This window comes from Silene latifolia, chromosome 2, assembly GCF_048544455.1.
Source record: "Silene latifolia isolate original U9 population chromosome 2, ASM4854445v1, whole genome shotgun sequence".
Taxonomy (NCBI): Eukaryota; Viridiplantae; Streptophyta; class Magnoliopsida; order Caryophyllales; family Caryophyllaceae; genus Silene; species Silene latifolia.
This window is the reverse complement of record NC_133527.1, coordinates 16,323,108-16,350,522: the sequence shown is the minus strand read 5'-3', so window position 1 is coordinate 16,350,522 and position 27,415 is coordinate 16,323,108. Positions and strand designations below refer to the sequence as shown.

At 37.6% G+C, this 27,415-nt stretch overlaps 4 protein-coding genes, 1 long non-coding RNA gene and 1 other non-coding gene across 8 annotated transcripts; 3 read left to right on the top strand and 3 right to left on the bottom strand.

Moving 5' to 3' along the window:
- The first annotated feature begins 1,683 nt into the window (after positions 1-1,683).
- On the top strand, positions 1,684-2,880 carry LOC141628536 (uncharacterized). Its single transcript, XR_012537146.1, has 2 exons — positions 1,684-1,973; positions 2,581-2,880. It is a non-coding gene; the product is annotated as an uncharacterized LOC141628536 (long non-coding RNA).
- LOC141645286 (small nucleolar RNA snoR113) lies at positions 1,890-1,990 on the top strand. The gene has a single exon (XR_012544867.1). It is a non-coding gene; the product is annotated as a small nucleolar RNA snoR113 (small nucleolar RNA).
- Positions 2,881-3,113: 233 nt separating the features above from the next.
- Positions 3,114-5,484, bottom strand: LOC141642359 (anaphase-promoting complex subunit 6-like). The gene is made up of 5 exons (XM_074451143.1): positions 5,094-5,484; positions 4,220-4,333; positions 3,966-4,065; positions 3,479-3,514; positions 3,114-3,378 (listed from the first exon to the last, which is right to left on the bottom strand). The coding sequence occupies exons 3-5, from the start codon at positions 4,062-4,064 to the stop codon at positions 3,271-3,273; spliced, it is 243 nt and encodes an 80-aa protein (XP_074307244.1). The 5' UTR covers position 4,065; positions 4,220-4,333; positions 5,094-5,484; the 3' UTR covers positions 3,114-3,270.
- A 65-nt stretch (positions 5,485-5,549) lies between these two features.
- On the bottom strand, positions 5,550-6,632 carry LOC141642358 (putative inactive cadmium/zinc-transporting ATPase HMA3). Its single transcript, XM_074451142.1, has 3 exons — positions 6,571-6,632; positions 5,901-6,156; positions 5,550-5,815 (listed from the first exon to the last, which is right to left on the bottom strand). Exons 2-3 carry the CDS (start codon positions 6,142-6,144, stop codon positions 5,631-5,633), a joined length of 429 nt encoding a protein of 142 aa, XP_074307243.1. The 5' UTR covers positions 6,145-6,156; positions 6,571-6,632; the 3' UTR covers positions 5,550-5,630.
- Positions 6,633-18,599: 11,967 nt separating this feature from the next.
- Positions 18,600-22,469, top strand: LOC141642355 (uncharacterized). 2 transcript variants are annotated; one of them, XM_074451139.1, is made up of 11 exons: positions 18,600-18,682; positions 18,818-18,975; positions 19,117-19,141; positions 19,328-19,417; positions 19,701-19,872; positions 19,984-20,057; positions 20,410-20,479; positions 20,706-20,777; positions 20,894-21,027; positions 21,117-21,190; positions 22,170-22,469. In XM_074451139.1, coding segments are annotated over exons 1-11 (879 nt in total). In that variant the 5' UTR covers positions 18,600-18,680; the 3' UTR covers positions 22,178-22,469. The 2 variants fall into 2 exon arrangements, with proteins under 2 accessions (XP_074307240.1, XP_074307241.1); XM_074451140.1 differs by lacking the exons at positions 18,600-18,682; positions 19,117-19,141 and having other exon boundaries at positions 18,798-18,975.
- Positions 22,470-22,702: 233 nt separating this feature from the next.
- On the bottom strand, positions 22,703-26,820 carry LOC141642354 (putative inactive cadmium/zinc-transporting ATPase HMA3). 2 transcript variants are annotated; one of them, XM_074451138.1, is made up of 8 exons: positions 26,346-26,820; positions 26,162-26,259; positions 25,492-25,747; positions 24,685-25,406; positions 23,809-23,922; positions 23,555-23,654; positions 23,068-23,103; positions 22,703-22,967 (listed from the first exon to the last, which is right to left on the bottom strand). In XM_074451138.1, the coding sequence occupies exons 1-4, from the start codon at positions 26,500-26,502 to the stop codon at positions 25,222-25,224; spliced, it is 696 nt and encodes a 231-aa protein (XP_074307239.1). In that variant the 5' UTR covers positions 26,503-26,820; the 3' UTR covers positions 22,703-22,967; positions 23,068-23,103; positions 23,555-23,654; positions 23,809-23,922; positions 24,685-25,221. The 2 variants fall into 2 exon arrangements, with proteins under 2 accessions (XP_074307239.1, XP_074307238.1); XM_074451137.1 differs by having other exon boundaries at positions 23,809-25,406.
- Between the last annotated feature and the right edge of the window lie 595 nt (positions 26,821-27,415).

Sequence of the window (27,415 nt, the reverse complement as noted above, 5' to 3'; positions counted from 1 at the left end):
ATCGGAGCCAAGATAAGGCGAATGGAAGGAAACTGTATCAAGGTCATGAGTTATATGGTGTGAGGCCCCACTGTCAAGGAGGTAATTGGGGTTGGGATTGGTGTTACCGTAGGTGACAATGTGGGCGTGAGGTGGTGGTTGGTGCTGGCGGGTTGGGGGTTCGGGAAAGATGATGTTTGGGAAAATCTTCCGGAATAATGGACAATCGGCTATAACATGACCGACTTGTCTACACCATTGGCAGCGACCCTTAAATGGACGGGGGTTAGGATTGGTGTATGGTTGTTGACGGTTGTTTTGCTGATTGTAGGCAGGGGTATGAGAGGTTTTTGTGTTGTTACGGTATTGATTTTGGTGACGATAGGCAGAGTTTGCAGTTGGTTGAAAGATGTCAGTGTCGGGTTATTGTTTAAGGAGGAGTTCATGTTGAAGCAACTTTTCGTGAAGTGTTTCGAACGTGATAGGGTTGTCACGAGCACGAACCGTGTCCATCATGACGGACTTATAAAGCTTGTAGTCGAGGCCTTTGAGGACCTTGGATACGATGTCCGCTGGGTCGAGTATCTTGCCCATTAAAGCAAGTTGATCGATACAAGCTTTAATGGCATTCATGCAGTCGGTAATGGATTGATCTGGTTTTAATAATCGAATCAAGACGATCTTTAATTTGTAATATGTGGGCACGCGATGGGTTTGCGTAGGTGCGCGCTAATATGTCCGAAGCCTCTTTGGAGGTGGTTGCTCGGACAATTAGGGCTTGAACAGCCGATGATAAGGTGCCCATTAAAGCACCCAATATCAAGCCATCTTCTTTCAGCCATATGAAGTAAGCAGGGTTAGGCTTCTCGGTTTTGTCATCATCCACAAGGGTTGGTGATCAGGGTGACGGATTGGTGCCATCGAGGAAGCCTAGTAAACTGTAAGCGAACAAGATGTGGGTTAGTTGAAAATGCCAGGATGTGTAGTTTAGGGGGGTAAGTTTGACGCAATGGTTGAGATTCAAGGAGGTGAGTAGTGCGTTGGTTTCATGGGGGTTGGAAACAGTGGTGTCGGGATTAGTCATGGTGATGGTTGGTCTGGTGGTGGGTTTGGTGGAGCGTTTGAACGGTTGATGACGAGGGTGAAGGTGATTTTTGGAGGATCGATAAGAGCTCCTAGATACCATATAAGAGTTGTGTTTGAGAGAATTGTATTGATGATGAATATTGACAGTATGTTACACTATATATAGGGAAGGGAGTAGATTAAATAAGGCTACTAATAGGAGCCTTTTTACACAAGAAAATATATAATAAAATCTTCCTATATTTACAATGAGAAAGCATCCTTTAATTGCTTGATTTTAGGCATAAATCACCACAACACCACCACCACAACCACCATGACGCCATCACCACCACCATAGCCACCCTACTACCACCACGACGCCACCACCACCCCACATAAACCACCACCGCAACACCACCTCCATAACCACCATGATGCCACCACCACCTTCACCATCACCATCCCACCTAAACCACCACATGTACACCAAAACAAACCACAACCCACCACATTTCATTTTTTTGATGTAACCAAACAATTAGTTAAGTTTTAGGTAATCCTTTATCTTTCCCCCTCTTACCCTTTCTAATTTCTTTTCCCTTTTCTTTTCTCTAACCAAACACCCACTTAGTTCAGAAAAATTCAGCAAAAAAAGTATGGGGCCTTAGTCCCCTTTCTTATGGACTCAAACTACATGAACTGAACTGAATCGAATTGGGTCTAAAAGAACAAAGCCCTAATATTGGGCACAAGAATATTAGCAAAAACTCCATATTGTACAACAACATTTAGATTTGGTTAGAATCCTTGTGCTAAATTTAACGATCGCTCTCACGAGTCGATGTCGACTAAAATAGCAGGCCGGACTTACGGCTGCCCTCAAGTTTTGAGTTGGTAGTAGATTGATGATAATCTTCCGAGAATAGGTTTTACTCTGAGTCTTCTCTTGTTTACATACTCCATTCGTCTCTATCCTTTGTTTACCTTTGATTAAATCACCTCCCACAACGGAAAAAAAAAGGGGAAATAAATGATTGAGACGGGAAAAGTATCTTATTTGTTGTGTTTGTTCATTCAATCATTTGATAAATCACTTAAGATGTTAATTATCGGCCACGACACGACACCAACTCATGATTGTCTTGTTTACATATCTTAATATTTGTTGGGTTTGTTCATTTGATTAATTAACTACTTAAATGTATTTTGAAAGTCAGCTAGTCTTGCTATAGACCGATATATCCGTCTATAGCTAAAGACGGGTCAAATAGCTTGAAAGTGGTGACATTTTTAGCCCCCACCACCCCACTTGTTGTTTGTCCTATTAGGAATGTGGTATTGTATTTGGCCCATTTTTAATTATAGACGGATATATGTCGTCTATAATGAGATTTTGTGTTTGAAAGTAGGGTTTTAATTACTGTTCACGACACCGACTCTTGATTGAGTTATCATGGTTTTTGAAGTTACCATGTCTGCATTTTTAATAAGTCAGTTTTTTCTGCATTATATTTGTGGTATTTCATTCTGCAGAGGTTTGAAAGTTGTAGCCAAGACGATGCACGTATCCTGGCGTCCCGGTTGAGTTTCAACAGATGAGATTTTCCAAGGTTTAGTAGCCTAGAGGGGAAGATGTGTAAGAGACTAAGAGTTGCTGTGCTTTAGTGTTTATCTGGATGTTAGCTGGAAATTTCTGCAATTTTTTCGGAATTACCTGCGTATTCTTTCGATAGCCTGAAATTATATTCGGATTTTTTCATGTACTCATTGTGTGTAAACTGTACTATTCCATAATTCCTTAATAAACAAACTATGGGTGTTTGGTTTCTTCAACACTTGTTCAGTCTTTCACCTTTAGTGTGTACATTGGTGACGACTCACTCTGGCAAGGTTTCCGTGTTTTTTTTGTTGTGAAAAAAGGCTTAATGCAAGCATATTACAGGCAGAAAAAATCTGTGATCTGGACTACTTTCGCGAACTAAAGCAAGTCAGAAACAGCCTAAAATAAATCCATTGCAATAACTAATCAAAACTCAGATTGAAGTGGAATTACTACGAAGAAGACATACTAACAAATATTAACATTGCAATAAGCCAATAATGATACAGTTTTTTTTGGTCGAAGCCAATAATGATACAGTTGTAAATGAGTAGATAATAATTCTATCGAAAAAATAGCTGTTTTGAACAACTAATGTACTCTAGGGGAATGTGAATTTCAGATTAAGCTAACAATCCAGGTATGGAATCGGGATCACGATGGCTCTCCTCGGCAAGTGCCAGAGTTAACATCTCTGTGCAGAACTGATCATCAGGCTTTAGCCATAATGCCTGTTTGAAACAATTTAACTTTCTTTATTAGATCGATTAATAGGAACAAAATTAACAAGACAATGATATCATAATGAAAAAGAAATCCACGAAATTCTACCTTGTGATAATTTGTGATCGCGGCGTTGCAATCTCCCTGCATCATACAAAGTTCAAGAGGTGAGTGACAGGTGACTATGCCTCACATGCAAAATAGTCTCGTAGAATTTTTTTAGAATTAATTTGTCAACATTCACCACTACTACAGTAATTGAATCTTTCCAATAGCCACTTTGATTCACATCAGATTTGAATTCGTAAGAATTGGGGAAAAAAAAAAGAGATTTGTCTAGTTAGTAGGAAATTCTCCCCAAGTTCATTCCCATATTAGTTAGTAATACTAATAACCAACACCTTTTAAATTATCCATAAATTTAGCAAACAAAAAAAAGTGTAAACCCTAATATTTCCTCCTAATCTACAGTTTTAAACTTTTAAAAGAAGCACTTTCTAATGAATAAAGTATGTGGAAGATTAACCATGACTAAGTCCAAACTGGAGACGAATCCTAGACACTTGCAAAAATGAAATACTAAAAACACGGTTACCTGCAGGTGATAAGTGTATGCAAGGCCTGAATAAGTGCTTAGACTCTTGGTTGAAAGTGTAAGTGCTTTTTCATATTGTTTGATAGCCTCACCATACATCCTGAAACACGGAAGCAGAACTAAGCACTGAAGCCAAGTATCTCTTTACAGACTTACAGTTTACACCATCAAGAAGCAGAATAAGCACACCAAGTCTGGAAGCTAAGAACCAAGTCTCCTGCATCACAAATAAAATGACTAAGACGAGGGGATACCTTAATTTTCTGTAAGCATGCGCGAGGTTAACCACGGTGGATTCCCATAATTCGTTAATAGATGTTGGGATGATTAACAATGTTTTCTCAAACCACCGAACTGCCTTTTTGTACCTGAAATTTCGAAGAGATAGCAGATTGAGGAATATGACTGTATATAGTCATTAAACCAGTGAATCACATCATATAAGTCATGCCCATTTCATCCTACATATCTACAAACACCATGAAAAAATAATTGCCTAAACAGTCTGTAGTTGTGATAATCACAGTAAACAGGCATCAGCATCCGCAAAGGTGAGGTGCCACCCCATATTTTATATCTTCTTTTCTCATTTGTCCACCTCATTTTCCACAAACTTTTTCATCTATCGTCCCCATTTCATAACTACATCTTTGCAATAATGAGGTTCCCTAACAACATAAATTTACATACAAACTATGTGAACCTCTCCAAAAGGCACACCAATTTGCCTTACTTTTTCTTTGGGGAACCTCCTCCAAAAGTAGAGCAACCCCAACATTTCGGGAGCTTGGTGCAACAATGAGGAGGCCCGTTTGAAGAGAGAGAAGGCAAATGGGGAGGTAAAATCCCACCTTTGCGGATGCTCACCCATATCAGAATTAGAAAAGTTCGCCGGAGAACTTCTATGAAAATAAAACCATAGAAAACCCAATTATCCAGTAAACATTTATCAAGTTTTTAGGGGACACAAGTTCCATCAGAAATTACATGAAATGTACAGAGTAAAGAATCACAAATCACACGAATATGGAAGTAAATCACTTGACCAAGTAACACTAAGAAGTCAGAACTACGCCTTCAAACACATCTACGGATAGAGACCATGTTCCATAATAAAGTAAAAATTACCAAACTGTAAAACTTATTCAGAGAGAGATGCAGATCCCAGAGAAATGCCACTCGACCATTTCAATACTTCCCTCTTTTGCCAAGATGAGAATTGTTTTGATGATTACAAGACTTCATTCATAAAATAAATTTGGAACAAAAGCTTTTGGAACAAATATAACAATAAGGCTTAGCAGGATATAAGCTGGGAAGGGAAAGACACATAAGCTGATATTGTAGAGATATGGTTAATAGCTGCATCTCCTTATTGTTTTTCTTTTTTTGTTTAAATCGCCATTTCTTCTTCATGACCATATTCAACAAATTTTGAGTACATCTTCCCCAACTTTAAGTACTTTTGTATAGTCTCAAATCATTTCCATGACATCCTCTTTCTTTGCTATGGGTTGCAGCTGTTGTATTGATCTCTCTTGGCGTGGCCGTCGTTCCTATCCTATTAAAAGCTCATAACCTAAGACATTGGTTTTACCTGGCATTGGTGGTTTTAGTTAGCGCATGCCCATGTGGGCTGATCCTTTCAACTCCAGTGGCTACTTTTTAGTTAGCGCATGCCCATGCGCTAACTAAAACCACCAATGCCAGGTAAAACCAATGTCTTAGGTTATGAGCTTTTAATAGGATAGGAACGACGCCAAGAGAGATCAATGCAACAGCTGCATGCCATAGCAATTCCACAACTGCACTATCTTCAGCAAGGGCAGTCGTCTTTACACTGATGTAACCTGTATATATAATAAAAAAAAAAGTCCTTAAAACAGAAAATAAAACGATAAAATTTGAGATGATGAGAAAAGTGCAGAAAAATACCATTTACATTGACAGTTCCAGCCCAAACAATAGAATCCTTTTGCTTGGGATCAGGATAGGATTCCCCGGTTAATGTCTTCTCATCTACTTCACAGGTTCCATCCATAACCAACCCATCAACGGGTATCATATCACCAGATTTGACGGCTACAACGGTATTCAACTTAACATCTTCTACGTTTACTACTTCTCCTGTTTCTGCTATAGTGGCTTTCTGTGGTGCCATGCTCAAAAGTGATGACATCACTGCTGTTGCCTGCAGCCAAAAATAAGAGTTTAGATTATGTAATGAATGTGCCTTTATTTAGCCTAAATCCAAAATCACTTCCCCACTTTGACCAAACAGGTCGTTAGGCAACCCAAACTCAATCCCTTTGGCAGGTCTTGGTACAGAGACTTATTTTATATCATGTTTTAATAGCTGAAATTTAGGCTAGAGATCAGTCGATCATGTGTAATGCACAAAACAAAAACCGCTTCCCAACAACTATTGAGCAGGAGTTGGTTATACTAGAGCTCGAGTGAGGACTGAAGTCAGAAGTAATAACCTAAACACTAGAAACTGAATTGTTAGATACTCAAATAGTCCCGAGTTTATATTCCCTAACCCTCCGATAAATCCTACAAGAAAGCCTAATGAACTGACAAGTGTATGAGAGAGACTGAAAACCTTATGACTGGCCCTCGATTCAAGCCATTCTGCAATTGTGAAAAGGTGTCATGTTATGTCATGTTCTTAAAATACCCTAATATATACTAATACATAGGGTTTGTTACAACTAAAAACAAATGATAAAGAGCGTGTGACAAATTTTACGCTAGTGCATGAAATGTTTTAGCTATATGTACGGCATGAATAACGAAAGTAACTCTATTGACTTGATGAAGGAATAGAAGATAACTAGTTTTACACCCGTGCACAAAATGCACGGTGATATTTACACTTGGTATATGCTACTAATGCAAAGGTTGGAAAATAATCAAATATGTAAATACTGCTATGAAAAAGAAAGAATCGTTAAAATTAAAATTGTCTACAATACGATTCAACAAACACAAATATATGAATAGTTAAAAAAAGGCTAACATTACAAATATTGGAAACTTCATGATAAACTGCATTAGTTGTGGTATTAGAAGTACATTTATTACAATTACAAAATTAAATTTTTCAACCTTGCCAAAAAAAAACCTTGTTTTCCTATGACCCTAGAAATCGGTACATAAAGCTGACCATGACTTAAAACCGATCTTATTTGAAGATATGTGCTCACTTAAGTAACGAATTTCTAATATTAGTGGAACGTATTTTAGTTGAACGCGTTTAACTTTTCGCTCTTGCGCTTTCACATGTAATTGATTATGCCCAATTTTCATCAATTACCAAAAAGTACAAATAAAACACCATAATATATTGGGTCAATGTATAATATAATTAACACAAACTCTCATTTGTGGTGGGTATATCCGTCGCAAAAATTACAAATAATAGATCATAAAATAATAGGTCAATGTATAATATAACTAACACAAATTCCCATTTGTGATGGGCAAATCGGTCGCAAAAATTACAAATAAAACATCATAAAATAATAGGTCAATGTATAATATATAATTAAAGCTATTAATTAACACAGATTCTCATTTGTGACGGACATATCCGATGCAAGCTTGCGACGGGTTAAGTAACGACATTTCTAATAAATACGGAAATAACATATATGGTAAAGTTACTTAGAAAATTACCATTTATTATTGAAAATTACTATATAATATTGAATAAAAATATACACATGAAAATTAAATCAATATTATCTTAAATTGTGCTATTAAATACAAAAAGTAATATACAATTAAGGTATAAAGGAAAATTACCGTTGGTAATATCGGACAATGGGACGCGATGACTGTATCTGGAATCTTGCTTTGTTGCAAATGGATTAGATACACGATGGACCCAAATGAATGACCCATTAATATAAAAAAGACGGCTCAAAACACAGCCCAAACAATTCTATAAAACCTAACTAAACCTATAGTATATAAACATAGTTACTAAACCTAATTCTATTGCATGTCTCACACTTTCATCACTCTCAAGCTACACTCATCCTCACCGCCGCTCTCACTAAATCTACTCTCATACTCACCGATCTCAGTCATACTCACCAATCTCCGTCACACTCACCATTTCCGATCACCATTTTCCGTCTTTGTTCACCATTTTTCGTCTTTTTACCATCTTCTGGTTAATTTCCTCATAAATCATAAATCATAACTCAACTTTTGAAATCGATGAGTCTTTTGTATCTTTTGCGTTTTAATCATCGCAAATTAAGTGATTTATATTTAATGGTGTTAATCTATTTGATTACATAGAATAAGTAGTCATTTTTCGTTGGATTACATATGTATTCATCTCAAAACAAATTAGGTTCCTTATTTTTGGTGTATTTTTTCGAGTATTTCATTAATTTGTTTTGTAAAAGTAATATTTTTGATCATTACTACATATGTTTTTATATTCATTTGATCTTTAACCCTTAGATCTAGTGAATATAAATCAATAGAAAACAAAAATTGACCCAATTTTGATGAGTATTTGAAAGGTCATCTCGATGATGATATACCATTTGTATGTTGTATCTCGTTGAATGAGATTTTGATAAGTTTTACTCTAGTTTTTCGTATATTTTTGAAAAAATAATGGTTTTTTTAGAGATTTAGGTGGGTTTTTATATTCATTTGATCTACTACTCTTAGATCTAGTGAATATAAGACCAAAAGATCACAAAAAGTACTCATTTTGATGAATATTTGATCCATTCATCTCAACACATAACATACAATGTGGTTGATTGAAATTTTGATAAATGTTTCATTGTTTATCATTTTTATCTGATTTTTTTTTTTTTTTTTGAAAATCTCGTATAACATCAATATATAATATAGAAGATTAAATACTCATGTTTATCGTTTTGGTCGAATATAAATAAGATTGGCTTTTCAATCTAAATTCTGGGTTTTGTGATCAATGTCTTATTTGTTTGTTTATCAATTAAAAGTTTGATTAGCTATTATTGTTTGATTAGAAAGTGTATTTTCTCAAATTTCTTATATATTATAGTTAACTACATTAATTTTCTTGTATTAGTACCTTTATTATTAAATAAAACGGATTTTCAAATTTATATGCCCTATTTACTCAAGTTAATTATTCTGTATTATTAATTATAATATTAATTATAACGTTACCTAGTTCATGTGTTGAATGCTTTGTTACACCAACCCGAGAGATTGACACCTTTATATTTTTAATTTAATTGTAATTGGACTGTAATTTACATTCTTTTTTTGGGTATGTAATATTGGACCGTCATTTATATTTTTTGAGTATGTATTTTTGGTTAGGTAATTTAATTTAATTTTTTGGGTATGTTATTTTGGCCTGCAATTGTTATTTTATGGGTATGTAATTTTTTTGGACTGTAATTAATGTTCATTTTGTTTATTTGGTACAGATTATTTTGGAGGTTAAATAACATTTGTTAAAGTCTGGAAATTAAGTGATCATGGAAATTTGTATAATATAATATAATCACAGTATATAATCACAGGAAAACATTTAATTATGCAATGTTGAAATGAGGAGAGAGGGGAATTAAATACAAAACTGAGGAGAGAGGGAAATTAAGTGTGTAGATTAAATGTGGGTGAATTTTTTTCCTGAAATCATGGAGCCAATGAGAATCATCTATTGGCTTCAGCTTTTATAGATAGGGGATATTGACGTAGAAGTGGTCAAATATGTCGTCATAGTGTTTTCAATAACTATGAAAATATATTGATTTTGATTAGGATATAGAGAGAGAGATTTAATGGAGTTTGAGATCAATATAAAAATAAAATGGAAAATGAGATAGCGACACCCGGTGTAACTAAATTTCGGTAACATCCATGGCATTTTGGTAAATTTTCCATCAAATTTCAACTCTGTTCATATTTTTCAGATTTAAATCACTTCATTGAAAAAGGGTATTTTTGGAAATCCATTATTTAGTTTTGGAGAATTCAAAGGCAACAAATAAATCAAATGATCTCTAATTTAATTTCTGGTTTACAATTTAATTAATCTTCATTAGTCAGGGTACGATCTTTTCAATCATGTGGATGAACATAAATTGTTTTGTTGTCAATGTTTTGGTTTTTGTTCATCCAATTAAGCGAACACGCTCTAGATCGTTAGCCGCTAGGTATGCAAAATATTACGGGCTTACGGTACAATCTTTGAAGCATTAGTTCATTGTTTACCACTAATAATCACCATAATCATATACTCCGTATTTTCTTTCATCATCATGAGTTTATGGCTGATGGTTTAATGTGCATTGAGGTTTGATAATCTAAATCGTTCAGAGAATTAAGGATTTCCCCCTTTCATTTCAAACTTTGTGACATTTTTACCCTTGTGATTTTGGCGGTAAAACCAAAATGCTTAGTTTGATATCAATTATTTTTTTAATTTTTAATTAGGGTGTTACTCAAACTCAGTAACACCCGGTGTCGCCCTAGCACTTCCCAAATAAAATTACTTCAATTTCTACTCGTTATAGAAATATATGATTTCTTCGATTTCTAATCTGATTTTGAGATGAACATAGATTATTTCAATTTTTACTCTATATAGAATTGCTAATTATTATAGAAAAAGCAGTCATTAATTTAGATATGTCGTTATTATATACACTAAACAAAGTATTGGCCATAAAATTCAGCTTATTATTAGCATTGATGAGGATGATATATTTTGTAATTTATCAAGCCAACGATCTAAGTATGTCGACATACAATGTGAACCCCCGGAATAACGGTAAGAAAAATACAACAATAAAATGCGGAATTTTAGGAAATTTTTGAAACTTTTAAAGTTTAAATCGCGGGTTCATTAAAACCTAAACCATAAATAAAGAATGCGGAAAAAGAGTTAAGTTTATACAAACGTGATAGTCAAAGATGAGGAAAATATATCCCTCGAATGACAAAATGATAAATGGTGAGTCTAAACAATTCTAATAAACCGACCATTAGTCCAAGGTTTAGTTCTCGCTAGCCCACACGTCTTCCCCACGTAAGCATCTTCACAACCTGTCATTCATGTAAATATGAACGCCACAGTCAACGGGGAGTAACTCAAGGTTCTCCCAACTACAAAATGTCGAAACACAGATAAACAGGAACATATTTAGAACATCATAAATATAACCATCTGATGCAAGCACTCTGACGTGAGACTAACATTCAAAACATGCGTAGTCAATCGTAGATAAGACATATGATACATACATATGAGACAATCCAACGAAAACGTCATAAATGGTAATACAACTATAAACACGATAGAATATCATATGTCACGGATACACAAGATTAACATCATAAAACATGTGAATGGAAACCTTAGCCATGAACTTTGAAAGCCAAATAACATACAATACACGAAATGGGACTACTAACATCACACATAAAACAAAGCATCCGGCTCAGAGGCTACCTTTAAAGCATGTCCGAGACACAAATCCTTATGTACCTTGGGCTAAGCGGTTACCTTTAAAACATGTCCAAATACTACAAACAAGTGCCCGACTTAGCGGTTACCTTTAAAACATGGCCGAGGCACAACACATACAATATTTGGCTCAGCGGTTACCTTCAAAACATGTCCAGATACTACAAACAAGTGTCCGACTCAGAGGTTACCTTTAAAACATGTCCGAGACACAACATATAAAGTATCTGGCTCAGCGGTTACCTTTAAAACATGTCCAAATACTACAAACAAGTGCCCGACTCGGAGGTTACCTTTAAAACATGTCCGAGGCACAACATACAAGTATCTGGGACGGGATTACTAATGTCACATTCATACTTATGGCTTGCATCTCACCATAAGTATGGATATGAACATCAATCCCGACGATCATACCGCAACTAGAGGGCCTATAGCTCACCTCTAGTATCCGGTAGGACCAAGACTCTCACAACTGAACAATACTAGACATTATCTAGAATACGACTCCGTACAGGTAACTATATATAATAAATATTTAATACATGTATTATATTAATAAACATTCCACTTCATAATTTAACATGCCGGTTAAATAAAATATAACAAGCGATAATGAATAATTTATGTTATGTGAAAATTTACGGAAAGCACACAAATCCAATACATGTGACAAGGTGAGCCCAACCATTAAATTGTGGTGAGCCCAATGATAAATAGTATTTTAGTCACTTTTTACCCCGCATTTATATCTTATTTCAACTCGATTTTGTGTGCTTATACGGTTAAAAAGCTCACTTATTAACTAGTTTACAATAATTAGGTGTCTTAGTCATATTTAATATTTAATCGTATTTTTATTATAATACTCGCATTTCTATTAATTTACTAATTTATAATTATTAGTCATATTAGTTATATTTAATAATTACTCGGGTTTTCAATAACATTAGTATTAATATTATTTTATTGTTTATAATTTGTAGGTGAGGCATTATAATAGAACGGAGATTCAAGGGAGAGTGAAATGAGACGGAATTAAGACGGGTTGATATAAATCAAGTTAGAGGAAGTCAACAAATCTCAATGGTCAAAGTTGACCTTCTTCACTTAACCAACTGCACCAACTCAACCATTTTCTTCACCATTAACAGCTTCATCATCTTCAATCTCACCCTCCGTTTTCCTTCCGCTGTCCCTTCGTTCAACCTCCACAACCACGACCCCAAATCAGCAGCCTTACACCACCATAAACCCAATCACCACCATTAATCCGAGTTCAATTTATAGAAATTGGGGATCGTATAAACATTGGAGTATATTAATATTGATATTGATAATTGTGTTTGCAAATGATAGAAACATAGCTAATTTATACAAGGTAAATGTAGAGTAAATTAGGATAGAATATAATTGATTGTGCTAAATAAGGAAGAGTGAATCATGGGAATGATTCACCATATTCTGTGCAACGGTTTGATTGAGAGCTCTCGATCGGATTTTCTGGGCAACGGCTTGATGTTGCCGTTTTGAGGATGATGATGATATATTGGATTCTATTACCCTCCCTCAAGTTGGAGCGTGTAAGTTTGAGACGCCCAACTTGGAGAGCAACTCGTCAAATGAGGGACGTCCAAGAGCTTCGGTAAAAATATCGGCGAGCTGACGTCTCGTGTGAACATAAGGGGTAGCGATAACCTTTTTGAGGATTTCATCACGGATAAAGTGACAATCGATCTCAATATGTTTGGTTCGTTCGTGGAAGACGGGATTTTGTGCAATGTGGATTGCCGATTGATTGTCGCAGTGCAATGGTATGGGGGCGGCCTGTTTGATGCCGAGAGACTCGAGAAGACCCTTTAACCATTTGAGTTCGCATGTAGCTTGGGCCATGGCTCGATATTCGGCTTCGGATGATGAACGAAAAACTATATTTTGTTTCTTTGTTTTCCAGGATATAGGCGAGGACCCAAGGTAGACAATATATGCTGAGACGGACCGGCGACTTACGGGGCAACTGTCATAATCTGAGTCGCAATAAGCTTGTAAGCTGAGATTGCTTACGGATCGAAGGAGTATACCCTGTCCTGGGGATTTCTTCAAATATCGGACCACTTGGAGGGCGGTATCCCAGTGTTCTTTTCGGGGTGCATTCATAAATTGAGCCAAGATGTGAACCGAGTATATTAATTCGGGCCGAGTGATGGAGAGGTAAACTAACCGGCCAACAAGTCGTCGATAAGGCTGAGGATCATGTAGGAGCGGTGTTTTTGATAAGGCAAGTTGGTGATTCGGCTCCATTGGTATATTTGCGGGTTTTGCACCGAGAAGGCCGGCTTCGGTTAAGATATCAAGAGCGTATTTCCTTTGTGAGACAAAAATACCGGTTTTATTGCGTGCAATTTCTAACCCAAGAAAATATTTAAGGGTCCCGAGATCCTTCATGTGAAAGCACGTGGTTAAATAATGTTTAAACTCGGCAATTTTTGTGTCCATATTCCCGCAAATAACCAAATCGTCAACGTACACAAGAATGTGAATTTTGGTGTCCTTGTGTGTATATGAGAAGAGGGAATGATCATACGGATTTTGTTTAAAACCGTATTTAAATAAGGCGGAAGCGAGTTTGGCATACCAGCATCTTGGCGCTTGGCGGAGTCCATAAAGGGACTTTTGAAGTTTGCATACTTTCCCGTCCTCTATGTTATGGGAACCGGGTGGTGGTTTCATGTAAACTTCTTCGTGAAGATCACCGTGAAGGAACGCATTGTGAACATCCATTTGATGGAGTGTCCAACTCTTTGCTGCGGCTATGGCAAGAAGTGTTCGGACAGTTACCAGTTTCACCGTGGGGGCAAAAGTTTCGTTGTAGTCGACTCCCTCGACTTGGCGATTGCCCATGACAACTAATCGGGCTTTGTAGCGTTCGATAGTGCCATTGGCGTTGTACTTGATTTTATAAACCCATTTGGATCCAATTGCCTTTTTGTTGGGTGGAAGGTCTTCAATTGTCCAAGTTTGATTCCTTTCAAGGGCGTCGAGCTCAAGTTTCATGGCTTCTTGCCACTCGGGAACCTGCACGGCATGTTTAAAAGAGCTAGGCTCATAATTGTTGGTCACGGCCGTCAAAAAAACTTGATGATTAGGAGAAAACTTATTATAGCTAATAAAATGCGAAATCGGAAATCTTGTACCTGGTGATGATGATGATGCGGATAGCAAGTGAGTCGATGGATGGACGGGTGGTCGGACAAAGTCTTTTAAATTGGAGTTCGGGATTTTCAAGCGCTGGCCACGGCCCAACTCATTGTGAGACGGTGTTGGAACGCGTTCAGGAATGGCCGAACCCTTTTGAGAAACCTTTTTGAGCTTATTTTTCTTTTGGGCCGTGTGTCCTTGTGAGGTGGACTGACTAACTGAGCCCACAACCTTTTGTTGTTCAGACTGAGGGTGAGGCTGGGCCTGAGTTGTATTAGGATCTGGAGAGGTGTTGTGGGCCGAGTCTGATTCCGTGGAATTGGACTGTTGAATAGTCTGTTTAGGGGATTGGGCTGTGTCCTTAGCAGAATTAGAGGGGGATTGGGCCGTGTCCTTAGGAGAATTAGAGGGGGATTGGGCCGTGTCTATGGATGGTTGGCCAATTAAAACAATTTCTTCAATTGGGGTAATTGTATCACGTAAAAAAGAAGTGGGGTCATCTTCTTGGAGGCCCAAGCTATTATACGGAAATTCATTTTCGAGAAAAATGTCATCTCGGGAATCAAAGTAAGATCCGGTGTCTAAATTATAGAGACGCCATCCTTTCTTACCAAAAGGGTATCCAATAAAAACACATTTTTGACTACGCGGGGCAAATTTGTCTTTGTTACGATTTAAAGTTTTGGCGTAGCAGAGGCACCCGAAGACTCGAATGTTCTCCATAGGAGGAGGTTTATTAAAGAGCATTTCGTAGGGTATTTTTCCTTGAAGAAGGGGAGTGGGAGTGCGATTAATGAGATGAACTGCACTCATCACACATTCGCCCCAGAAAAAAATGGGTAAGCTAGCTTGAAATAAAAGGGCACGGGCGACATTTAAAATATGACGATGTTTTCGTTCTACCCGACCATTTTATCAATTGGGGTGTGCCAACATTAGAGGTTTGAAACAAGATACCATGGGTATTAAAAAAATTAGTTAAAGACGTAAATTCTCCTCCATTGTCGCTACGCAAAATTTTAATTTTCTTATTAAATTGTCGTTCAATCATTGCAAAAAAATTTAATAAGGTTTGTTGTGTATCATTTTTATGACGTAAAAGATAAACCCATGTTGATCTAGAAAAATCGTCAACAATGGTAAGAAAAAATTGAGAACCACACGAGCCATTAGGCGAGTATTTTCCCCATAAATCACAATGGATAAGATCGAAAATAGATGTAGCATTATTAGAACTTAAAGTAAATCGTTCGCGCGTTTGTTTGGCGCGTAAGCAAATGTCACAAGAACGGGAATTAAAATAATTGTTTGAATGTTTATTAATAAAAGGTAAAAAACGAGACACTTGGGAGGAGGGGTGACCCAACCTTCGGTGTCAAAGTTCGGACGAGCTTATTGACCCCACGGCACAAGCTTGGACCGTGTCATTTCCTACACCCGTCAAATAGTATAATCCCTCACGTTGCTCACCCGCACCAATCAACATCTTCGTCAAACGGTCCTGTATTAAACAAAATTGGTGCGAAAATTGTATCGTAAGTGATTTATCTAGCAATAAATTGGAGACGGATATAAGATGACAAGTCAAATTTTCTGCATATAAAACGTCTTTTAAAATAAGACGGTTTGAAAGTTTAATATCGCCACATTTAGTAGCATAAGCAATATCGCCATTAGGCAGCCCAAGGGAAAGCGGTCGAATGGTACGTAAATTCGAAAAGTGTGACAGAAAACATGACATATGACGTGAAGCTCCCGTATCAATAATCCAAGTTGGTAAAGAAGGGTTAGATACATTACCATGGACGGGTTAAGCGGAGCTAGCTTGAAGAGCCTGCAATTTCTGGGACAGTTCGGCCAGTTGGGTTTGATTCATAGAATTCAGATCTATTTTGTCCAAAGATGGGGTAGAAGCGGAACTGGAGCCGTGTCCGGCAGTGACGGATGCACCAGCTACCATGTGTGCTCTAGGAGTCCCCTGTTTAGAACGGTCTTGTGGGGGTCGGTTTCGCCCCTCATGAGTCACAATAATATTGTTTGGATCGGAGTCATTAACATAAATACGATCACGAGGACGGTCTCCCCACCATTCGGGGAAATTACCAGTGACGCGATAACAAATTTTATAAAGATGACCGGGGCGTTTGCAAGCAATACAGTAAGGTCGAGTTGTGTCAGTAGTGCTTTTATTACCTCGAGATTCGCGGCCTCCATTGGAGAAACGATGAGCAGGATGTGAAGAATGCACGACATGAGCCATGATGTCAGGCGCAGGAGTAGCAGATAATACAGACATAGAATGCAAGCTTTCGTCTTGTAAAAGACGATTATAAATTAAATTAAGTTCAGGTAAAGGAGAAATACCAAGAATTTGTGATCGAATATTGTCGAATTTAGCATCCAACCCGATCAGAAAATCCCTTGTCCGCTTTTTTTCGCGCCTGGCATCCATGAGGGTGACCCAATCGCAACCACAAGGATCACAAGAGCATTGAGGAAGAGGATCAAGAGTCACTAAATCGTCCCAGAGCTTGATCATACGGCCATAGTATGCCATCAGAGATTCGGTAGGACCTTGACGACATGCCACAAGATCCGCTTGAAGTTGATAAATTCTGGGATCGTTTCCTTGACAGAAACGATTCTTGATGTCCTGCCAAAGTAATTTTGCTTCGGGGCGAGACGAAATCTGATTACGGACCGGATTGATGGGCGAAATCCAGGCCGTAACAAGAGCGTTGGTGGAACGCCATTGTTTAAAGGTGGCGCGCTTTCGGGTTTTTTTTGAACCGTCAAGATAGCCGTCTTTTCCTTTGGCCAGAAGAGCCAATAGAAAAGATCGGGACCATTCATCATAATTGGAACCATTGAAGAGGATTTGGGTAATGTTTTGACTCGGATTTTCAAATTGAATTACCGAGTACGTTTGATTGGGAGTTGAATCGGTGTTAACAATTTCACCGGTCATTTTGATAGATCAAATTTGTGTAGATCGAATTTGTATCAAAGAAGAAGATGAAAGAGGCAGTTTTGTTAAGAAAACCTAACCTGATACCATATAGAAATTGGGGATCGTATAAACATTGGAGTATATTAATATTGATATTGATATTGATAATTGTGTTTGCAAATGATAGAAACATAGCTAATTTATACAAGGTAAATGTAGAGTAAATTAGGATAGAATATAATTGATTGTGCTAAATAAGGAAGAGTGAATCATGGGAATGATTCACCATATTCTGTGCAACGGTTTGATTAAGAGCTCTCGATCGGATTTTCTGGGCAACGGCTTGATGTTGCCGTTTTGAGGATGATGATGATATATTGGATTCTATTACAATTCACCAATTCGACCCACACCGTCATCAACAACCACCAGCTCCGGTCTGCCACCATCTGAGTACAGCTCGTCTCCATCATCACCAATTCGCGCTACTTGTCCGCACATCATCCACAATCACCTCCGTCACCATCTCCAGCTGCTCAACCCGTCGTCACAGCAGCAACAATCAAGACCTGCTTCGACAACCACCAAACACCAAAACAGATTTTTGATGCATCACAAATGCATCCCCAGCCGGCCACCCGTCTGCCGGCCAACCGGCCCCCAACTCGCAACAAGCAAATTGCATTCCCAGCCGGGTCACCGACCGTCGACACCCCCACCGGCTGGGAGAACAATCAAATATTCACCAAATTTCCAGGAGGTTCCCAGCCGGCGCCATGACCGGCGGCCGGTGGACCGGCTCCCAGACCACGATGTTGTTTGAATCTCGTTTTTGCCCTTTTCTTTGTTTTCACGATTGAGCATCCTTCTTTTTCCCCCTTTGTTGTTGTTTTGCTGAACCGTGTCCTTTAGTGCATTAGAGAAGTTTTCTAAGTAATCGACAAGAAAATTTATTGTTTAGGAATAGGCTGATACTTGTTTCCATGCAGTTCTCAGAGCTTGTGGAGAAAGTGGTCGTGACTGCATTCAAACAATTGGTGTTCTCCGGATCAGCTTTGGATGCTTCATATCCTTTTTTAAAGCTGCACTGTATAAATATACTGTACTCAAAGCTGTTTTAAATGTTTATGGCCATTTGTTCATGACGCTGTAACATGGTTTAAAGCCGCGTCTTTGTTAGTACCCTTGACAGATACTTCAGATGTTTTTCTTCTTAATGTTTCTGACAACAGTCAGAACAAGCAAGCTACATGACATTCGCAATGCTTGGCAATCTGGATGGTGGCCGGTAAAAGTTGTCCTTTTAGTTATAGCCATGACATCTTCCTTCTTCATCCCTTCCGAATTCATTCATTTATATGGTAAGTCTAGATTGTTTCCTGTAGAAGATATTTAACAATGCTTATGACAAATTTAACACACAATTTTTCTCGTTTTAATGGGCTGCGTGCATCCCTAGGTGATTATATCATATTAATAGTGACCTTACCATATGTTTCCAGGTGAATTTGCTCGTATAGGTGCAGGGTAATTTTCTGATTCTTATATCCATCTTAATTATGAAATAGTGATCTTACCTTTTATTGTACGGAAAGTTCTTTTACATGCATCGGTTTTGAGGAAGTAAAATTTAACTTTAAGTTATTCATCTTATATTACTTCGTAATTTTGTTTCATGGGCCGCACAATTCAGAATGGTTAATCATGTTGCAGGGTTTTTCTTGCTCTCCAACTTATTAGCGTGATTGAGTTTATAGCGTGGTGGAACAAGTACTGGATGCCGGATGAGAAAACTAAGCAAAGGTGTATCTTCTTGAAGTTCCCTAATTATTAAGTAGTGTTGTTTTTTTTTTCTTTGAGGCACCAGTTCATAAGCTCAAATGTATCACCTCTAAATCTCCGTAGAGTACAAGAAACATCGGTTTTTCTTGAGAAACATCCGTTTTCACATTTAACTGTCATGTCGATTTCCATAGTTGAACAAAATAAGCTCATAACTACATACTTCCATTATAGGTCCAAAAAATTTAGGTTTTCACAAAATATCAAATAATTTGTGGATACTAATGGCAATTCGTTGATGCAGCTGCTCCCTTGGATTATTAATGTCGACAGTGCTCTATGCAGCGTCTGTGTGTGGAGTCGGGATGTTGTACATCCTGTATGTCCCGAGATCCTCCTGCACCCTCAATATATTTTTCATTGTCTGGACAGGAGTTTTGCTTCTTGTAATGATGCTTGTATCGTTAGATTCAAAGGTATTGTTTCCATACCACAAATGTTGTGAAATTACATATTTCTATTTCAAGGTACTTTTGACCCGGAATGAACTCATAATTTCTTGAAACATGCATATATCATTGAAACAGGTGAACAGAGGTCTTTTATCTTCTGGTCTCATGGCCTCTTATGTCGTCTTCCTTTCTTGGTCTGCCATCCGAAGGTAAGATGCTTTACGTTAATTCTACCATTGAATAGTATATATAGAAAATGTGAATTTTGGCAGCATTGTTACTATGATAAGCTTAACTGAATAAAGTCGGAGAATGCTTCTGGTTTTTTTCTTTTGTTGATTGGGAGGTCAGCATTTATACAACTACAATATTACCCTAGTTTCTCAAGAGCTCTTGCCTAAAGCAAGTTAGGGGGTTAGATGTACGTAGCTTTGCCCGTGTGTTTAGAAAACACGGATAGGCGAGGCTGTTTCGGAGAAAGTTTGCATTTATCTCTGAGACAAACGTTTTGGTGATAAAAACTGATTGCTAGAGACTGAAAAATCCGAGTATTGTTTTCAGTGAGCCAGCTGAGGATAAATGCAGTCCGCAGAAGGAAATGAACGGACATTATGATTGGATTACTATAATTGTAAGATTTCTTCAGCTTCTCTACCATTTTTTTACGAGAAAACTAAATGGATTAGATTTCTTCAGCCTCTCTACCGTCAGTGAAACTGATAGATTTTCACTATATTCAGGTTATTTGAACTGCAGAAGACACACTTCATAGTTTTAAACTCGTTGGGTTATTCCTGTACTAATGTCGTGAGATTTCTGTTAGCTTTGTGTATTAACATTTCAGCGATTTTTTTCAGAGTTTCTTCTTTGGACTTTGCGCAATTGTGATGGCTACTTTTTCAACAGGGATCGATTCTGAGTCTTTTCAGGTGAATCATACATTCCTTTCTTCTGAACAATGAGACTCAAAAAGATTGAACTTTCCTTCTGTTGTCATTTAATGTGCACTATATGCTAACTTTCTATGACCGCCATTTTTATGCAGTTCCGCAAAGATATAGTACAAGAAGAGGATGATATTCCTTACAACTATGGCTTCTTCCACCTGGTATTTTCGTTGGGTGCTATGTATTTTGCAATGTTATTCATTAATTGGAACCTCAACAGCTCTACCAGAAAGTAAGGCATTCTTTTGATAGCTCTATTCGGCTCCTTACGTTTCCCAACCATTTACCTTCTTTAACTGCAATTCTTTGTGTGTCAAATAGGTGGAGTATTGATGTCGGATGGGCAAGTACATGGGTTAAAATCATCAATGAGTGGCTAGCAGCTGCCATATACAGTGAGTTATCGGATATACGCAACCTTAGGCCTTAGCCATATGTTATTCTAAGATAGATCAAATTTCAGGCCTAGATTTAATAACCTAGGAATTTCATCAAAAAAGTTATTTTATTGACATAAATTACATGGGAATTAGAAATTCCGAGATATTAAAACTGTTTTTACATGGGCTTGGATATTAATACTAGTTTTATAAATGAGAAAATGACACTTTAATTATTGAGTAAGTCTCTTGTTACCTGGCATTGGTGGTTTTAGTTAGCGCATGCCCATGTGGGCTGATCCTTTCAACTCCAGTGGCTACTTTTTGTGCACTTTCAAGAGCAGCTACCTCGGGACTGTTGATTAAAGGAGGCGATCATCTCGAAACTCTGGCAAAGATAAAAACGATCGGATTTGATAAGACTGGGACTATAACTAGAGGCGAATCCACACTGATGAGCTTCGTAACACTAGCTAGCTGATGATGTTAGATTGAACTAACTATTGTACTGGTGTTTCATAATTTCCCGGGGGAAGGTGTTTTTGGAATAATTGATGGGAGGAATCTTTACATTGGAATAACACTAGCTAGCTTACCACTACTGATGAATTTCCAATGTATTCATCAGCTAGCTAGTATTTTGATTAATTAACTACTTAAATGTATTTTGAAAGTCAGCTAGTCTTGCTATAGACCGATATATCCGTCTATAGCTAAAGACGGGTCAAATAGCTTGAAAGTGGTGACATTTTTAGCCCCCACCACCCCACTTGTTGTTTGTCCTATTAGGAATGTGGTATTGTATTTGGCCCATTTTTAATTATAGACGGATATATGTCGTCTATAATGAGATTTTGTGTTTGAAAGTAGGGTTTTAATTACTGTTCACGACACCGACTCTTGATTGAGTTATCATGGTTTTTGAAGTTACCATGTCTGCATTTTTAATAAGTCAGTTTTTTCTGCATTATATTTGTGGTATTTCATTCTGCAGAGGTTTGAAAGTTGTAGCCAAGACGATGCACGTATCCTGGCGTCCCGGTTGAGTTTCAACAGATGAGATTTTCCAAGGTTTAGTAGCCTAGAGGGGAAGATGTGTAAGAGACTAAGAGTTGCTGTGCTTTAGTGTTTATCTGGATGTTAGCTGGAAATTTCTGCAATTTTTTCGGAATTACCTGCGTATTCTTTCGATAGCCTGAAATTATATTCGGATTTTTTCATGTACTCATTGTGTGTAAACTGTACTATTCCATAATTCCTTAATAAACAAACTATGGGTGTTTGGTTTCTTCAACACTTGTTCAGTCTTTCACCTTTAGTGTGTACATTGGTGACGACTCACTCTGGCAAGGTTTCCGTGTTTTTTTTGTTGTGAAAAAAGGCTTAATGCAAGCATATTACAGGCAGAAAAAATCTGTGATCTGGACTACTTTCGCGAACTAAAGCAAGTCAGAAACAGCCTAAAATAAATCCATTGCAATAACTAATCAAAACTCAGATTGAAGTGGAATTACTACGAAGAAGACATACTAACAAATATTAACATTGCAATAAGCCAATAATGATACAGTTTTTTTTGGTCGAAGCCAATAATGATACAGTTGTAAATGAGTAGATAATAATTCTATCGAAAAAATAGCTGTTTTGAACAACTAATGTACTCTAGGGGAATGTGAATTTCAGATTAAGCTAACAATCCAGGTATGGAATCGGGATCACGATGGCTCTCCTCGGCAAGTGCCAGAGTTAACATCTCTGTGCAGAACTGATCATCAGGCTTTAGCCATAATGCCTGTTTGAAACAATTTAACTTTCTTTATTAGATCGATTAATAGGAACAAAATTAACAAGACAATGATATCATAATGAAAAAGAAATCCACGAAATTCTACCTTGTGATAATTTGTGATCGCGGCGTTGCAATCTCCCTGCATCATACAAAGTTCAAGAGGTGAGTGACAGGTGACTATGCCTCACATGCAAAATAGTCTCGTAGAATTTTTTTAGAATTAATTTGTCAACATTCACCACTACTACAGTAATTGAATCTTTCCAATAGCCACTTTGATTCACATCAGATTTGAATTCGTAAGAATTGGGGAAAAAAAAAAGAGATTTGTCTAGTTAGTAGGAAATTCTCCCCAAGTTCATTCCCATATTAGTTAGTAATACTAATAACCAACACGTTTTAAATTATCCATAAATTTAGCAAACAAAAAAAAGTGTAAACCCTAATATTTCCTCCTAATCTACAGTTTTAAACTTTTAAAAGAAGCACTTTCTAATGAATAAAGTATGTGGAAGATTAACCATGACTAAGTCCAAACTGGAGACGAATCCTAGACACTTGCAAAAATGAAATACTAAAAACACGGTTACCTGCAGGTGATAAGTGTATGCAAGGCCTGAATAAGTGCTTAGACTCTTGGTTGAAAGTGTAAGTGCTTTTTCATATTGTTTGATAGCCTCACCATACATCCTGAAACACGGAAGCAGAACTAAGCACTGAAGCCAAGTATCTCTTTACAGACTTACAGTTTACACCATCAAGAAGCAGAATAAGCACACCAAGTCTGGAAGCTAAGAACCAAGTCTCCTGCATCACAAATAAAATGACTAAGACGAGGGGATACCTTAATTTTCTGTAAGCATGCGCGAGGTTAACCACGGTGGATTCCCATAATTCGTTAATAGATGTTGGGATGATTAACAATGTTTTCTCAAACCACCGAACTGCCTTTTTGTACCTGAAATTTCGAAGAGATAGCAGATTGAGGAATATGACTGTATATAGTCATTAAACCAGTGAATCACATCATATAAGTCATGCCCATTTCATCCTACATATCTACAAACACCATGAAAAAATAATTGCCTAAACAGTCTGTAGTTGTGATAATCACAGTAAACAGGCATCAGCATCCGCAAAGGTGAGGTGCCACCCCATATTTTATATCTTCTTTTCTCATTTGTCCACCTCATTTTCCACAAACTTTTTCATCTATCGTCCCCATTTCATAACTACATCTTTGCAATAATGAGGTTCCCTAACAACATAAATTTACATACAAACTATGTGAACCTCTCCAAAAGGCACACCAATTTGCCTTACTTTTTCTTTGGGGAACCTCCTCCAAAAGTAGAGCAACCCCAACATTTCGGGAGCTTGGTGCAACAATGAGGAGGCCCGTTTGAAGAGAGAGAAGGCAAATGGGGAGGTAAAATCCCACCTTTGCGGATGCTCACCCATATCAGAATTAGAAAAGTTCGCCGGAGAACTTCTATGAAAATAAAACCATAGAAAACCCAATTATCCAGTAAACATTTATCAAGTTTTTTAGGGGGACACAAGTTCCATCAGAAATTACATGAAATGTACAGAGTAAAGAATCACAAATCACACGAATATGGAAGTAAATCACTTGACCAAGTAACACTAAGAAGTCAGAACTACGCCTTCAAACACATCTACGGATAGAGACCATGTTCCATAATAAAGTAAAAATTACCAAACTGTAAAACTTATTCAGAGAGAGATGCAGATCCCAGAGAAATGCCACTCGACCATTTCAATACTTCCCTCTTTTGCCAAGATGAGAATTGTTTTGATGATTACAAGACTTCATTCATAAAATAAATTTGGAACAAAAGCTTTTGGAACAAATATAACAATAAGGCTTAGCAGGATATAAGCTGGGAAGGGAAAGACACATAAGCTGATATTGTAGAGATATGGTTAATAGCTGCATCTCCTTATTGTTTTTCTTTTTTTGTTTAAATCGCCATTTCTTCTTCATGACCATATTCAACAAATTTTGAGTACATCTTCCCCAACTTTAAGTACTTTTGTATAGTCTCAAATCATTTCCATGACATCCTCTTTCTTTGCTATGGGTTGCAGCTGTTGTATTGATCTCTCTTGGCGTGGCCGTCGTTCCTATCCTATTAAAAGCTCATAACCTAAGACATTGGTTTTACCTGGCATTGGTGGTTTTAGTTAGCGCATGCCCATGTGGGCTGATCCTTTCAACTCCAGTGGCTACTTTTTAGTTAGCGCATGCCCATGCGCTAACTAAAACCACCAATGCCAGGTAAAACCAATGTCTTAGGTTATGAGCTTTTAATAGGATAGGAACGACGCCAAGAGAGATCAATGCAACAGCTGCATGCCATAGCAATTCCACAACTGCACTATCTTCAGCAAGGGCAGTCGTCTTTACACTGATGTAACCTGTATATATAATAAAAAAAAAAGTCCTTAAAACAGAAAATAAAACGATAAAATTTGAGATGATGAGAAAAGTGCAGAAAAATACCATTTACATTGACAGTTCCAGCCCAAACAATAGAATCCTTTTGCTTGGGATCAGGATAGGATTCCCCGGTTAATGTCTTCTCATCTACTTCACAGGTTCCATCCATAACCAACCCATCAACGGGTATCATATCACCAGATTTGACGGCTACAACGGTATTCAACTTAACATCTTCTACGTTTACTACTTCTCCTGTTTCTGCTATAGTGGCTTTCTGTGGTGCCATGCTCAAAAGTGATGACATCACTGCTGTTGCCTGCAGCCAAAAATAAGAGTTTAGATTATGTAATGAATGTGCCTTTATTTAGCCTAAATCCAAAATCACTTCCCCACTTTGACCAAACAGGTCGTTAGGCAACCCAAACTCAATCCCTTTGGCAGGTCTTGGTACAGAGACTTATTTTATATCATGTTTTAATAGCTGAAATTTAGGCTAGAGATCAGTCGATCATGTGTAATGCACAAAACAAAAACCGCTTCCCAACAACTATTGAGCAGGAGTTGGTTATACTAGAGCTCGAGTGAGGACTGAAGTCAGAAGTAATAACCTAAACACTAGAAACTGAATTGTTAGATACTCAAATAGTCCCGAGTTTATATTCCCTAACCCTCCGATAAATCCTACAAGAAAGCCTAATGAACTGACAAGTGTATGAGAGAGACTGAAAACCTTATGACTGGCCCTCGATTCAAGCCATTCTGCAATTGTGAAAAGGAAAACGATAGTGCCGGCCTCTGTATAATCCCTCATAATTATTGTACATATCACTGAAAGAAAATGTTTAACAGGTCAAACACAACTAGAGGAGCTATTGTTCATGATAGCCACCATATATATCACTATTATTATTTACCTGCTATGATCATAAGAATGTTAACATCAAGAGTGAAATTACGAAGTGCAACTACTCCCCTTGTTAAAATAGGCCGAACACCAACTACAACAGCAGTAACAGCTAGCCATTGCAAAGGATGGTATACATACTTCAAAAACGACAATGCCAGAAGCATTGGGCATAGTTGGTTGAGGTTAAGGTTTGGCCGTTAGCAGTGACAGTAGCAGCTGGACAAGGGTGGGTTCCATCCAGGAATTGGTAAAGATCGAGTCCTTCGAGAAACGATCGAATCTGGAAAGACCATTGGGCATAGTTGGTTGATGTTAAGGTTTTGCATTGGGAGAGGTTAACAAAGATGATGGTGGTGTTTGGTTCGGCATTGTTTGCCATGATTGAGGAAAAGAAGGAAAAAAAGATGAAAAGCCAAGGATCGAAAAAATTAGCTCGATACCATATAAACAATAAGAGAATGAAGTTTTAGAATTGTATTTGCAGTGAAGTAATCATCATAACTTTGCATGGGTATTTATGCTAAATTACAACTACAATTAAGCCTCTAATTAAGCAAACTGACTCCTAATATTACGTTACTTAACACACTCTCCTCCTCGAAGCAAATGTTGCGTGCAAAGGTTGTTATGCATACTGTTAGTGTGATGCCAAGAAAAACCAAGTTTTTGTTTTTTTGGTTCATACTCTCTCCCACATCGGTGAGGAGAAGAGTTTGTCTTGTGTTTATATTGCCTTTGGTCCAATGTTGGGTAAGAGATTGGACCAAGGAGGCTTTTGTGGTGATTGTTGGGCCTGTGGGTTTGGGTCCAAACACGCGCGCGCGGCAGCACGGCGCGGCTCGGGCTCGGGTTTGGGTAGAGTACCGCGGGCCAAAGGCCCCTTTTTATCTTTCTTTTTGGGCTTGGCTTGTGTGTGTATTTGGAGTCCAGTAACGGATCTTAGTCAAACAAAATCTCTGTGATTAAGGAGATTTATTTTCCATTAATCCCGTTTGACTGTCATTAAGGAGAATTATTGTCTCCTTTATTTCCTCCGTTTTTTTGCCTGTAACAGCTCTATTTTCGACTATAAATAGA

Coding starts and splice junctions, on each gene's coding strand:
- LOC141642359 (XM_074451143.1), bottom strand. CDS start 4,064: ATGTATGGTGAGGCTATCAAACAATATGAAAAAGCACTTACACTTTCA. Junction 3,515..3,965: donor CATACACTTATCACCTGCAG/GTAACCGTGTTT, acceptor TGTATGATGCAG/GGAGATTGCAACGCCGCGAT. Junction 3,379..3,478: donor CGATCACAAATTATCACAAG/GTAGAATTTCGT, acceptor TGTTTCAAACAG/GCATTATGGCTAAAGCCTGA.
- LOC141642354 (XM_074451137.1), bottom strand. CDS start 26,502: ATGCTTCTGGCATTGTCGTTTTTGAAGTATGTATACCATCCTTTGCAA. Junction 26,260..26,345: donor CATTCTTATGATCATAGCAG/GTAAATAATAAT, acceptor ATTTTCTTTCAG/TGATATGTACAATAATTATG. Junction 25,407..25,491: donor TGGAACTGTCAATGTAAATG/GTATTTTTCTGC, acceptor TTATATATACAG/GTTACATCAGTGTAAAGACG.
- LOC141642358 (XM_074451142.1), bottom strand. CDS start 6,144: ATGTCATCACTTTTGAGCATGGCACCACAGAAAGCCACTATAGCAGAA. Junction 5,816..5,900: donor TGGAACTGTCAATGTAAATG/GTATTTTTCTGC, acceptor TTATATATACAG/GTTACATCAGTGTAAAGACG.
- LOC141642355 (XM_074451139.1), top strand. Junction 18,976..19,116: donor CGAATTCATTCATTTATATG/GTAAGTCTAGAT, acceptor ATATGTTTCCAG/GTGAATTTGCTCGTATAGGT. Junction 19,873..19,983: donor TTGTATCGTTAGATTCAAAG/GTATTGTTTCCA, acceptor TCATTGAAACAG/GTGAACAGAGGTCTTTTATC.